Raw genomic sequence first — 13,145 nt, 5'->3', positions numbered from 1 at the left:
CTGTGAATCCTAAAAAATCTTGTATATTTTCACTGGGCAGATATAAAAGGATCCCGTTAGATCAGTTACCTGTTTTACAGATACCATGGGAGGTCAGTTTGTTTCGATATCTTGGGATAGACATATACCATACGGTGGAGGCAGAGCACCAGCATAACACTGAGAAAGCGATCAAGAGTATTGAAAATAGTATGAAGTTCTGGGTGAAGCTCCCCTTGGCGATGATGGGACGAGGGGCAATGCTGAAAACGGTGGTCCTTCCAAGACTACTGCATTATTTTTGGAACATCCCATACCTGATGTCGAGGCGATTCTTTGCTAGGATACATAGCATATGCAGTGAATTCCTCTGGCATGGGACGAGGAACAGAATGGCCCTGTGGAAGCTACAAAACTCACACGGGAAAGGGGGTATAAAACTGCCAAACTATGAAATATACTACATAGCAAGCCAGCTACAATATGTAGCAAAATGGCTCTCTGAAGAACCAACCTCAGAGTCCAGGCTGTTTCGACTGGACTGTGCCCCATTCTTTTTAAAAGAAGTGATGTGGTTGCCCAGATCGGATATGGATGGGCGCCCAAGGATGATACTAGGGCGGGAGATATGGCGTAGGGACTGTCGGGTAATAGAGAATCCATCCTCGTGTTCCCCGCAAGTGTCACTAGTTGTATTGGCAGGAAAAAAAAAAGCAATTACGGATGATGATCAGGAAGCATTGGGAACCAGTTGGGATAGCTACAATGGGAGATATATGGCAGGAGGGGAAGATAAAAGACTTTGAGATGTTGGAGGAGGAAACGGGGCTACACACGGGACAATATATCACATACCATAGGGTGGTGCGGCGAATCAGAGACATGGTCCGAAGTAGTATTATAAGACCAACCGGATGCCACCATAGATACAATATATGACACAGCAGAAGGAGGACACGAGATATCTAGGATATATGAGCTGATTATGTCTAAAGCGGGAAAGGAAGTGGTACAACTGAGAAGGACTGGGAAGATGAAGTGGGTGCCCCAATGATTGATGGGATGTGGGAGCGAGCCCAAGGGTACCATAAGAAAGTGTCAAGGAATACAAGGCTACAACAGATAGTTATATATAACCCACAGGGCGTATATGACACTCCAAAGGATAGCCAAATTCAGAAACACAGGACGACAATCATGCCCCAAATGTGACGAAGAAAACGCCAGAATGGTGCACATGTTCTGGACATGTCCAGTAATTGAACGGTTTTGGGGAGAAGTAGCACATAGGCTGGAAGAGAAAGGGATTAAGATAGTGGTGGATACAGTGTGGGCTTGCCTGATAGGGGGCGGGGGGTTCCTAGACCACGTAAACTCAAGCATGTAAGTAAACTAAAAGATCTTGCGTATGTACTTGCAAAGCAAAGAATCGCTATGGCGTGGAAGGCATGCCAAAGACCAAGAATAGAAGTATGGTGGAAAGACTACAAGAATGGGCTGAAGCTGAAACTACAGTATGGCAGGAAGCCAGTAGTTCTGGGGGGGGGAAGAGGAGGTTGAAATCTTGATATCCTGGAAACATCTAATAGCCACGTTATTTGGGCCCCCGCAAGACCGGTCAAGTGATCGGTACCCAACAGAGACCATGGAAGAGGAATCCCTACTGCAAGACCAAGAAATAGAACATGAAGAAGAGTAGACTCGAAAGGGGGTCAGGGGGAACGTGAGAAGCAGTGGACATGGATGGAGTGATGTAAATTCAAAATGTTACTATCTTCACTGCAAGTTTGGTTGTGGTGTTTGTTGAAATAAAAGAAAAACTATATACATACTAAAATGTGTTTTGTGCCATCTGGACATCTTACAGTGATTGAGTACTTCAACCTAATGCATCTCTGTTAAATACCTGTACGTTTATACTTAATTGTGTGTACAATCTATTGCTGGATCACAACCTCTTACTTTAAATTGTGCTCAATGTGAATCCCCTGATCGCCTTAGTCCGAGCCTTGTTGGTCAGCCTTGTTGCCCAGCCTTGTTACCAAGCGAGTTTGGTTAGATGTTTGTGGTAAATCTTTGCAGTTCTTTAAAGGTTGATTTCAGAACCCTACACCAGTAAAGGTTCTAAAAAACCTAAGCACCATTGACCTGCTGGTGTTTCTGTGGGAACACAACACAAATACATTTATAGTGAGGCCTTTTGCGAAAAGGGTGCAGTCCTTGTCAGATTATTGCCAAGGAATTTGCAAAGAAGCTAAGGGCTGCAGCCAGATAAAGTCAAACTTGGGAACAATGTTGTTCATTCCTTAATTCCGTCATTTCGTGCTACACATAAACCCTGCTTATTGTCTAACCTGGCCCAGACTCACTGTTTCCAGACTGACCTTTTTTGTAGCCTCGTTTGTTTTGTTGTATGTGCGCGTCTCACTGTGACAAGATCCATCAACCATGAATACACACCCCACAAGAGCTGGTGAATTGCAATAGGCCATATAAATGGTTGTGTTAAACTGCAATACAGCATCAGTCTTAAGTACATAAATATATCGGTCATCACCTTAATCATCTTCATCTTGCAATATGTCCTGCATACAATCTACAATCTGATTATGTACGAAGTGTAGTCCATATGTATATTGGACGGAACTGCATACACAAAAGGCTACAGTAGTCTCAATTTCATGCACATATACCAGGATTTATGCGTTGGAGCTCTGTGTTGCGTCCAATGCAATGATCTCCTGATGGTCCAAGTTAATTTAACATGCAATAATCATCAAAGTTCGAACTTCTTTAATGTCACTGTTACAATATAACAAGTATTCCCAGTGTAAAGAGCAGGAATGAGCAAACCATGTGACTCGATAAACAAAGTGTAAGCTTGAAGAGAATAGTTGGGTAAGTAGTATTTTTCCTTCTAATGCTGCACCATAATCCATAGCCTGTCCAGAAATATCCCAAAGAATCCATTTTATTTGTAATATCAAAAATAGCATCAATGCAAGAGATTGTGTGCAGGTAGGGTTTTAATGACTTATCAGTCACATCGGTATGGCGTAATGAGGCCCAAAAGCTAGTATGGTGTTTCTAAAAAAAATACCATTTATCAACTGGGAGCCAATGTTGTGATTGACTAGGGAGATGTGATTGGGTGATTTGTTTGATGTAGCCAGCTACCACTACGTGGGACATTGTGCTCTTGGAGGAGGCTAGACGGACAGTTTTCTGTGAGCCAAACTGTCCATTGTCTTGTAGGAAATATAACCCAATGCTACCTGTTGGGCAGAATTATATGCAGTACCCTTTGGGAACACCACACACAATTAAGACTACAAGTGACAGTACAAATTCACCTTTGGTACAGGCCTGTACTACACAGTGAAAGTGGTAGCGATGGCTGAGCAGCCAGACTTATCTCAAAAGTAAGTGAGCAGTACAAGATAGTTACACAAAGGGCAGCAATTACTATGATTCAGGCAAACACTGACTGAAGGTTTTCAAGTAAAAGAATATACATTTATTTCACTCTTCAGTTGTATAACATTACACTATTATAAGCAGTCTAAAAATCACACTCTTAATACACCACTTCCCTTAAATTCCAGACAAGTTACTTACAAAATGAAGTGGGAGCAAAATGGCACTCCAGCAATTTAAAAGGGAGGGAAAGACAAAGTTATTAGAAATTAAATCAAACCAACAGGTAAGTACTCAGGGCCATTGAACAATAGGAACTACAATGATAAAATCAGATGGAAAAGGCTTAGGGCCAAAGTCAACGGGTCAAGTCATTTGCTCAAGATAATACAGTTCAGGGTAGTTCGTGGTAAAGTTTGTGGCACGGATTCCGGATGAGGTTGGCTGATAGAAAAGTTAGTTCAAAAAGACGAGAAGGACAAGCCCTCGGATTGGAGAAAGATTTCAAGCACTTTCACCGCGGTCGAACAAAACGAGCAACCGGATTTGTACAGTACCTTAAAACAGAGAGGAAGCTGTAGCTGAGGCGGACGTTCCTGGTAGTTCCTGCAGGCTCACGGTTCCTGAAGCGACTGTCGGACTGACCAGAAGTAGGTAGACTGGAGGGTCCTGCACTACCCAGGGAAGAAACCAACAGCAGAGCAAAGCAACGAATAAAAGGTGCACTCCTTAAAACCCAAGCAGGGTCCGACCTTCCTGGCTATCTGGCCCACTGTAGCTCTGTACAGCGAATTCGACAAGAGGAGGGGTCCTGGCTTGCAGTTTGGGCAAACTGGTTGGTCCCACCAGCTCAAGGGAAGAAGTTTCCTGGAGGATCTTCTCTGTCGTCGGATTCTGAAGATTCTGACATGCAGCTGGGCTTCACCGGGCGGTTCAGTCGTTGTAGGGGTCCTCTTCCATCAGCTCCTCGTTGGTTCTTTCATTCCAGTGGCGACTCTGCCTTTCCAGTCCAAGAGACCTGCTTTCCCCCTTTCATACAGCCTGGCTGTCAATCACACAGCAGGGATGCTGTGCTGGCAAGGACAGTCCCCTCAGCCAAACAAACAGGAGTGCGACTTGGGTTACCAAGGGAACCCATGGCAGGGGTCCGAAGACCCATCCCTCACATCCTGCCTACCTAGACTTTCAGGCGCCTTAAGGAGGGCTTCTGTGCAGAAACCCGCGAAAAGACGGCGAACAAAGGAATCATGCCCGGTTTGCCGCGCAGAGAAAAACACGAGAAAGACTTTAGCAAAAAAAATGGCGAATAAACGTAGCCAGAGCCTAAATAAAATGTATTTGGTCAAGCGGGTTTATGTTCGAGGCTAATATAATAGCCTGAGACAATACCATGGTTATATAAGATAACCGCGGTAGAAAAGTTAGGGTAGTTACCACTGCCACCAGCCAAGTCTTGATGTAAAGGGAGCAAAACAAGACTCCAAGAGACGCAGACAAAAAGGGATAAGAATTAACCCTTTCCAATACTCCATGTAAGATGGGGTGTACTGGGTCTGTGGTTTGAAATGACTAAAATAAAGTTAATGGCAACTTTACCTTTTCTGGGAGACAGTAGTCAGCCCCAGAAAATGGAGTCAGTGGGAAGTCTCAAAGACAACCCTGTGTTACTGCACTGAAGGTGCTGTGTAACACACATGAAAAATATGAGGCGATGGAGTAGGTGAGGCTCCAGTGCTCAAGATCACACAAAAGTGAAAACACACACACCAAAACACATGTAAGAGTGGGAAAAAGGCTCACACTCTTACCAGGTGAAAAAAATCAATCCTAGAAATCCAGCAAAGCTGCTGAGGGACTCATTAGGTAAGGGAAATCGGCCCTTTATGACCATTCTCCCTAACACTACCACTTGATGAATGGAAGCTTTTTTGAGATTGCATATGAGTAAAAGAGGTTGACGAACTCTGGAATGTGAAGGTCTACAAGTGTTTGTATGTAAGCTACTAAAGCAGATTAGTTTTTAGTTCTCAGTGACCTAATAAAATTATTAGGTATAGGCCATGTAGCTGACGTAGAGGATAGCCCTTTTTTTACCTCTTTTGTAGAGGCCCACCGTGTCACTACCCAAAAGCCTTGGACCAAGAAAAAAGTACATAGCTTTTTCAATAAGATGCATTATGTAGTAAACTGCATGTCCTTAGCTGCAGTTTTTTGCTGCATGGTAGAAATTGTAGGTATGCAAGCCCTTAGTAGGGGTAGCCCCTGCCACCTGTGCTGATGAATACACAGCAGCGTGTGCACCAGGAGTAGAGGGAGAGCTAACTGTCGTATTATGTTATAAAGGGCTTCCCCAAGTGTGCAGCTGATGGTGGGAACAACCTGCAGCTAAGTAGCCAAGTACAACTTCCTGTGTCTTCCTTTCAGGCTCAGCAGGGGTAAAGTTTATGCTGTTGTATTTAAAAGAATGCTCAGGCTGTGTAAAAAATCTGTTATTTAATCTTGGCATGAGGAGGATGGAAGCTTCAGGATGTGTTAAAAAAAAAGAGAGAAAAAAAAGAAAGTGTTATTTTTTTTCTTGGCAGGTGGAGGATGATTTTGTGCTTGAAAGCGAAAAAGAGAAGTTTGTGGAGGAGCTGAGGCAGATCGTCTCTCACACAAGGGAGATTCTACACAGCCTGCCCCCGGAGGAGCGACCCACCTCTGCAGCAGACTCTATATCGTCAGAGTTCAGCAGTCACGTTAGTCCTGCTTCTTATATCTTGCTTTGCTCTTCTTTGTCATATGCATGAAGATAATTATTTCATGTATCTACCCTTTTTATATTCAGGCAGGATCGTCTGAGCACATCCAGCTAAATCCTGCATCCACTCAGACCGGCAGTAAGTATTTTGAGTTTCCCATCTAATTGAGGTAGCGTAGCATATTCCTCATTAGTCCCTCTACCACCATCTACAAGAACCAAAGGATTTGTATGAGAAACATGGAGGACCGTTGGCATTCCTGGTTTAGATTTCCACCCTTATGTTCACCCAGATAGTAAACCGTATCATTAAGAGTGATGTTGGGCTTTTAAGTGACAGTTGTCACCCTGAGCACATGTGGTATTCCTACAATTATGGAATTTCTAGTCCTAAATATAAAATGTGGAAGATCAGCTAAACTCCCGGACTTCCAAGAAAGATGGCTTCCTCCTCCATGAAATTCAGAAATGTGAGCTGCATCTGTAATGAGGAAGTGAATGTTTCAACTGGTTATGCTGTCTGCATGCATGGGGAGGCGATGCCGGTCCTGCTTTTTTTTTCTGTGCAACCTTGAAACTTCTCTTTATAAAGCCGATTACTACCTAAAGTGGTCTCTGCACCGCCCTTGCCTGATGTGAGGCTGAATGCACTAAATGCCCATACCTTTGGTGAGGTTTCATTTGTGAATGTGGCAGGATAAAGTTCACACAAAATATGCTGAAAAAAACCTGGAGATAAAGGATGGCGTGTGATCCATTATCATATTGACTTACTTCTCCATAAATTCACTTTATCAATTTTACTTCTTCATACCTTTACTTGGTATTTTACTTTTAGTAACATTCACTTTGTCATTACGGGGAGGCGGGGGGAGATCCCCTACTCTTTTCTAAATCATATCCTGTTACGTCCTGTCCCCTTTCCTCCATACTTGTGGGACATTCCGTCCTTTGAGACGGGAACTGAGCACTTTTTTCCAAAAAGCATAAAAAATTGAAAATGTTCTGTCCTCCTCTTTTTACGTGGGATACCGCATGCAGCCATAACCCCGCCCTCCTGAGCTCTGCCCCACACATCGCCCTTCAGTCCTTTTCTCTGCACGGTCGGGACTGGACGCACTTGCATCTTCGGGAGTTTTTTGTTCCCGTTGTCCTTCTCTCCTGCTCCAGTTCTGCGGTCGCATAGTCCTCCGTCTATGCAGGAGCGTAGGATTTGTGTCCTGTTCTTCATGCTAACGTCGCTTCATTAGGGCGGATTCCCATTCTCTCTGCTTGGAGTGCCTCGGGCCGGACCATCGCTGGGATTCGTGCTTCTTCTGCGATTCCCTCTCCGTCCGGGCACTCCAGCGCTGACTTCTTCGGTCGGAGGACGTATTTCAGCACGTTTCTCCGCCTCGTCTTCAGCTTTTCATCGACGAAAATAAGAGACGCCTGGTAAATTCCTTACTTTTTAGGGCGCCCCGGCCGCGGGACTCTTTTCCAGGGTCTTCCCGGTCCAGAAGGGGCTCCAGTAGCTCTACCACCAGGATTTCTCCTGAGGTGCCTCACAGGCATAGGCATACCAGAGGTTTCACCAAGGGTTCTCACGATGGACCTGCCAAGACCGGAAAACGTTCCGAGGTTCACCTGTCGGGTGCTAAATGCTGGTCCAGTTCGTCTGAGGCTTTGGACACCGGGGTTCGCTCCGAGTTCTCTGTTTCTGGAGATTTCCACACAGACACCGGGGTACGCCCTGAGGCCTCCTTTGCTGGAGCTTTCTGTACCAAGCCACACCTTGAGACCCCTCACAAGGGAGCTATACATACCGGGACGAAACTTGAGGTTCCTCTTCATGAGACTAAGGTCTGTACCGACAAAACCGAGAGACCTGCTCCGAAGGTCTTGTCTGTAAGGGTCATTCCTCAGTTTTCCCACACTCAACGCGGTGATACCGGTTCTGTCGAGGGGGCAAAGGGGGCGGTCATGCACCGTAACTCCTCTGTTACCGGCTCTGCCGAGGTTCCTCCCTTGCAGGCTAATGTTGGGGCCACCTCTGAGATGTCAAGCAAACATCCGAGACCCCCGGTACCGGCTCGGCCGACGATCCTTGTGTCAAGGCTAAAATGTTACTTAAGTCCCCTGACCAGTCTGAGGAGACGATTGCCTCAGTTGTACATGTGACGCAGTTCTCTTCAGGCATTGACAAAATGGCGGCCCACCCCTCATGGTCCACGGCGGCCATTTTGGTTTCTTCCCTTACACCTACGTTCTGTCATGATCTCTGCTTCCAAAAGGTCAGGGTTTTCCCAACTCCCTTGGAAGCAGATCCATAACCCAGGTACCGAGTGCCAACCAGTCCCAATTGGGACCTTTTGGACCCAGTCCTGGCGCCAGTGGCACCAGGCTCATAAATATGCCCAGTCCCAGCGCTGGAAGCGCCGGGCTCATAATGCTTGGGTGGACTTACCTGCAGCAGACCATGCTGCTTACTTGCCTGCCAGTTGAGCCTCTGATCCTCTTCTGTTTGGAACTACTTTTCCTGTTGGGTGGGGCAGGAGCCACTCCCTAGGTTCAGAACACTGGAACTCTTCTGGAAAGCAGGAACTCTTTTCTTACCTAGGCGTGGCTGTGGAAGGAGACACCTAAGCACTACAGGTGGCTATTTAAACCACACCCGATGGATGAATCTTGCTTTGCGTTATTCTGCATCCTCTGCAGCAGAACGCTCATCGTGTCTTCTGCATCTGATCCTGGGCCTAAGGAAAAAGGCTTACCATCCTGAATCCAGTCTTCAGCAACACCTATAAAGACAAGAAAGAACAGGTTAGCATTACGGTCTTCAGTGACAGCGCTTCACTTACCTGGTCCATCGGCTGTCACCAACGCCTCGCGCTGCATTCCGGCATCTGAAAGACAAAGGCTTACCTACTCTTCGTGCGCTCCGGAGGTCTTCGCACCGCATTCCAGCATCTGAAAGACAAAAGCTTACCAACTCTTCGCACGCTCCGGAGGCCTTCGGCGCTGCATCCCGCATCTGAAAGACAAAACAAGGTGCGTTTAAAGACATTGGGGAACTTTAATACTCACGTGCCATTACTCCTTTCCACATCTAACCCAGTGGGTATTCCGGCACCCTGCAGCCGCTCAGAACTTGTACCTGCAAAATAAAAAGACAGTTAGAGCGCATCGTGAAGCAGGCAACAAGCGCTTACTTACGTGCTTCCAGGCGCTTCTATTCATCACACGGGCTCCATCTTCAACTCACTTCAGCTTTCATCCGCCATCGCCGGAACCCTGCAAAACAAGAGACCTCATTACTAAAGACTTTTAAAGACATTAGAATTACTCGAAACTTACCGTTCGTGCAGTAAACGACGGACAGCAGTCCTCTGAAGTCAAGAGGCCTGCTCCCCTTATCCAGTGAAGAAACTGGTTACAGCACCCTGTCCCGAGGCAGATGGAGAGCACGGCGTTCACTTACCTAAGGTGAGAGCGTTAACCTTTGGGGTTCTACAGGAGAAGAGAAAGGGAAGAAGAGAGAGACATTCAATAACCCAGTTCATTAATCCCATATTTTCTATCTGCAGACATCTTACCCTTCGAGTCAGACATACAGTGCACAGAGGTCCAGCCCAAAGAGCCAGCCGTGTGTTACACATCACCTTTGAAGATACGGTATATGCCCAGTCAAGACCGGCGCCTCTACGGGAATCAGGTGAGCGTTACACGTTCACAACGGTGGGTTCTGGGAATCTTAGTTTTGGGGCTGAGCAGCCTTTTTCACCTCAGGTGAAATGTAAAAATCTGTTCCGTCCTTATGACTTGCATACTCGTTTGCCGCTGCCACATACCGTCTCGCTTCCTCCTACTTCTGCTCCGTTGGTCTACGCAGATCCGATCGGTGGAGGGCCCTCCTGGCAACCATCCTCCTTGCATTTGTGGGAGTATGCCCCATATGAGGGGCCTCTGCCTACCCCAACGCCTAAACCTTCATCAGAGGATGTATTTTTCGGGAAATTTCAGAGGCGCATGTATTCTGACCCTATGAAAGAGTACTTTAAGGGTCTTTTCAAAGAAATCTACCCTGAACCTCCGGCTCCACCTTTGACCCCGGCGGCTCCAGCGGCGCCTGAGGTGGTACTACCTCTTCCTTCCAGTCCGCCTCCAGTGCTTCCTCCTCTAACCCCGTTGTCTCCCGTAGAGAAGACACCGGTAGAACGGGATAGCACTTTGAAACCTGTGACGGCACTGCCGCCTGTTCCCGACTCGCTGGATGACCCTCAAGCAGATCAGGATAGCGATGAGCAGCCCCGCTCTGTCACAGCATTCCATGACCGGGTTCTGGATATGATGGCCCTCATTGACATTCCAGTACCTGAGGCCACTTTCCACATGAAGGGGTGCTTTCAGGAGCGTTCACCTTGTCACCACAAGAGTGTACTGACCTGTTCCTCCAGAAGGACGTTTTGGCTGAGGCCCGTAAAGTCTGGGATAAGCCCCACCCTGGGCTAAATATCAATAAATCAATAAAAGAATCGACGCCTGATACAGGCTTCACACCTCTGAGGAGATAGCCTTGGTGTCTTGTCTGCTCCCTTCTTAGACGGTGGTAGCTGCGGCCATGCTTCAATCCAAGCAGGCCTCTGCGACCTCTACTGCTGCAGCTCAGATTCTCTCCAAAAAGGAAAAAAGTCTGGACTCCTTGGGCAAAAAAGTCTTTGCCAACTCAGCACTGCAACTTCAGCAAGCAAATACCGAGCTGATCCTGGTGGCAGCTAATATGAAGCTGGGGCAGGAATTTTCTGATTTCCAGGAGTGCATTCCTACTTCTAGGGTAGACTACTTCAAGGCTGGTTTGTCAGACGCTAGGGTGTTGGCACAGGATCTCCTGGAGGCTGCGGCATACCATGTGGATACTTCAGCTCAAAGCCTGATGGTGGGAATTGACACGAGGTGTGGCTCCATGCGACGAAGTTTTCGAAGGAGGTACAAGATAACGTTCTGGGCCTTCCCTTCAACGGAAAGGAGGAGTTTGTTTCTTCTACAGATGACAAATTCACAAAGACCAAGGCAAGTACCCAAACTGCCAAATCCTTGTCAGTCCTGGCAAAGGTCCCAGCTAAGACCCTTTATACTCAGAGGTCGGGGTCTCAGTCTCGATACTTCTCTGGCTTCAAAGGTTTTCTGGACCACCGGGCACGCCGAACTGACCGTCCGTTTGGAGGTGCCCGTCAAACACGTGGTCGGTTTTTCTCTCGGCCTTCAGCCTGCTTTTCAGGAGCAGGTACTCTCCCTGCCGACAAATCTGCAAAATGATATTTTTTGTCGGTCGCACGAGGCTCCGGTCGGAGGACAAATCTCGTCTCATCTGGAGGCGTGGCAGACCATCACTGACGTTCGGTGGGTTTTGTCCATCGCCCAGGTGGGTTTTCGCCTGCCCCTCCCCCACACCCCACCCTTCAATCTTCCTTTCCAACAGATCGGGTTCAGAAGCTACTAGACCTCAAGGCAGTGGAACCTGTTCCCCCTCGGGGAGCAAGGGGAGAGGGCTTCTACTCTCGACTGTTCAAGGTGCCCAACCCCAACCAGGCTGGCCTGCGCACCATCCTTGACCTTTCCCAGTTCAATCTTTCTCTTCCCCAAGAGAAATTCAAGATGATCACACCCTGCCAAATAAAGTCCTCTCTTCGGAAGGGTGACTGGCTCAGTGTTGTGGACCTTCAGGACGCGTATATGCACAACCTGATATGGAGGCCGCATTGAAAATATCTGCGGTTCTCCCTGGGAAGGGAGCATTTCCAATTGTGTGTGCTCCCTTTTGGTGTCAGCTCGGCGCCGCGCGTCTTTACGAAGATGAGGTCCGTCATCGCAGCTTACCTTGGGCTTCTCGGCGTTCATGTATGTCAGTATTTGGACGATTGGCTCCTACGCAGCCCTTCAGCTTCTGTTCCACCTCGGGCTTTCGGTGAACTGGTGGAAATCTTCCATGACGGTCTCCCAAGACCAGAGCTTCTTGGGTTTTCGTTGGAACACGATCTGCTCCATGGTGTACTTGACGGCGGACAGGATTGCAGATCTGTTCTGCACGTGTCATCTATTCATGCAGTCAGAGCATATCACAGCCTGGTGGTTCCAGAGGCTTCTCGGCCTCATGGCCTTGTGCGTGCTTGCTCTTCCTCTTGCGCGTCTCAAAATGAGGCATACGCAGCTAGTTCTTCGGAGTTCTTGCTGTCCGGCTTCGGAATCGGATTCCAAGATGATACCAGTTCCTTCCTGCATGATGGCCGACCTTCTATGGTGGTCCTCAACCAGCAATCTTATGGTGGGGGCCTCCTTTCAGGAGCCTTGTCCACAAGTGAAGATTACCACAGACTCCTCCCTCCTAGGGTGGGGAGCAACTCTGGATCATCTCCAGGTTTTCGATCTATGGACACCGCAGGACAAGCAGTTTCATATAAATTATTTGGAACGTCTGGCTGTTTTTCTGGCGTTGAAAGCGTTCCAGCCATCCGTCATGAACCTGGAGGTCCGCGTCCGCATGGACAACTCGGTATCCATGTTTTACATCAACATGCAGCGTGGTACCAAGTCACCAACTCTTGTCGACCTTGCCGTTCAGATGTGAGAATGGGCCATCCAGCACAGCATTTGGCTGTTTGCAGTACACATTCTGGGGCAACTCAACGTGACTCACTCAAACGGCAGACAGCGGCCAGCTACAAGTGGGAACTGAACATCGAAGTCCTCCAACATCTTATGTTACCTGTGAGGAGTGCTTTGGAATCTCCCACAAGTATAGAGCAAAGGGGACGGGACGTCGGAGTATAATAAAGTTACTCACCGTAGTGACTTTCTTACTCCTAGTCCATAGTCCCCTTTCCTCCATACGACCACCCGCTGTCCTCTCAAATAAGTATCCTCTATTGCTTAAATGGTCACAGACCTGGCGATGGAAAAGGACTGAAGGGCGTTGCGCTGGGCGGAGCGCAGGAGGGTGGGGTTACGACTGTGTGCGGTGCTCCCCGTAAAA

The 13,145-nt window shown here is 47.6% G+C and overlaps 1 protein-coding gene across 6 annotated transcripts in view; it reads left to right on the top strand.

The window, feature by feature from the left end:
* WNK3 (WNK lysine deficient protein kinase 3) overlaps positions 1 to 13,145 on the top strand; it is a 2,095,067-nt gene that overhangs the window by 1,286,838 nt on the left and 795,084 nt on the right. For all 6 annotated transcript variants that reach the window (XM_069645314.1, XM_069645316.1, XM_069645315.1 and 3 more), the window contains exons 14-15: positions 5,979 to 6,134; positions 6,224 to 6,275. In XM_069645314.1, coding sequence (XP_069501415.1) covers positions 5,979 to 6,134; positions 6,224 to 6,275 — 208 coding nt within the window. The remainder of the gene's footprint in view (positions 1 to 5,978; positions 6,135 to 6,223; positions 6,276 to 13,145) is intronic.

This window comes from Ambystoma mexicanum, chromosome 2p (genome assembly GCF_040938575.1).
Source record: "Ambystoma mexicanum isolate Mex_15411 chromosome 2p, UKY_AmexF1_1, whole genome shotgun sequence".
NCBI lineage: Eukaryota > Metazoa > Chordata > Amphibia > Caudata > Ambystomatidae > Ambystoma > Ambystoma mexicanum.
The sequence above is the reverse complement of the archived record's forward strand: the minus strand, read 5'-3'. Positions and strand labels throughout refer to the sequence as shown.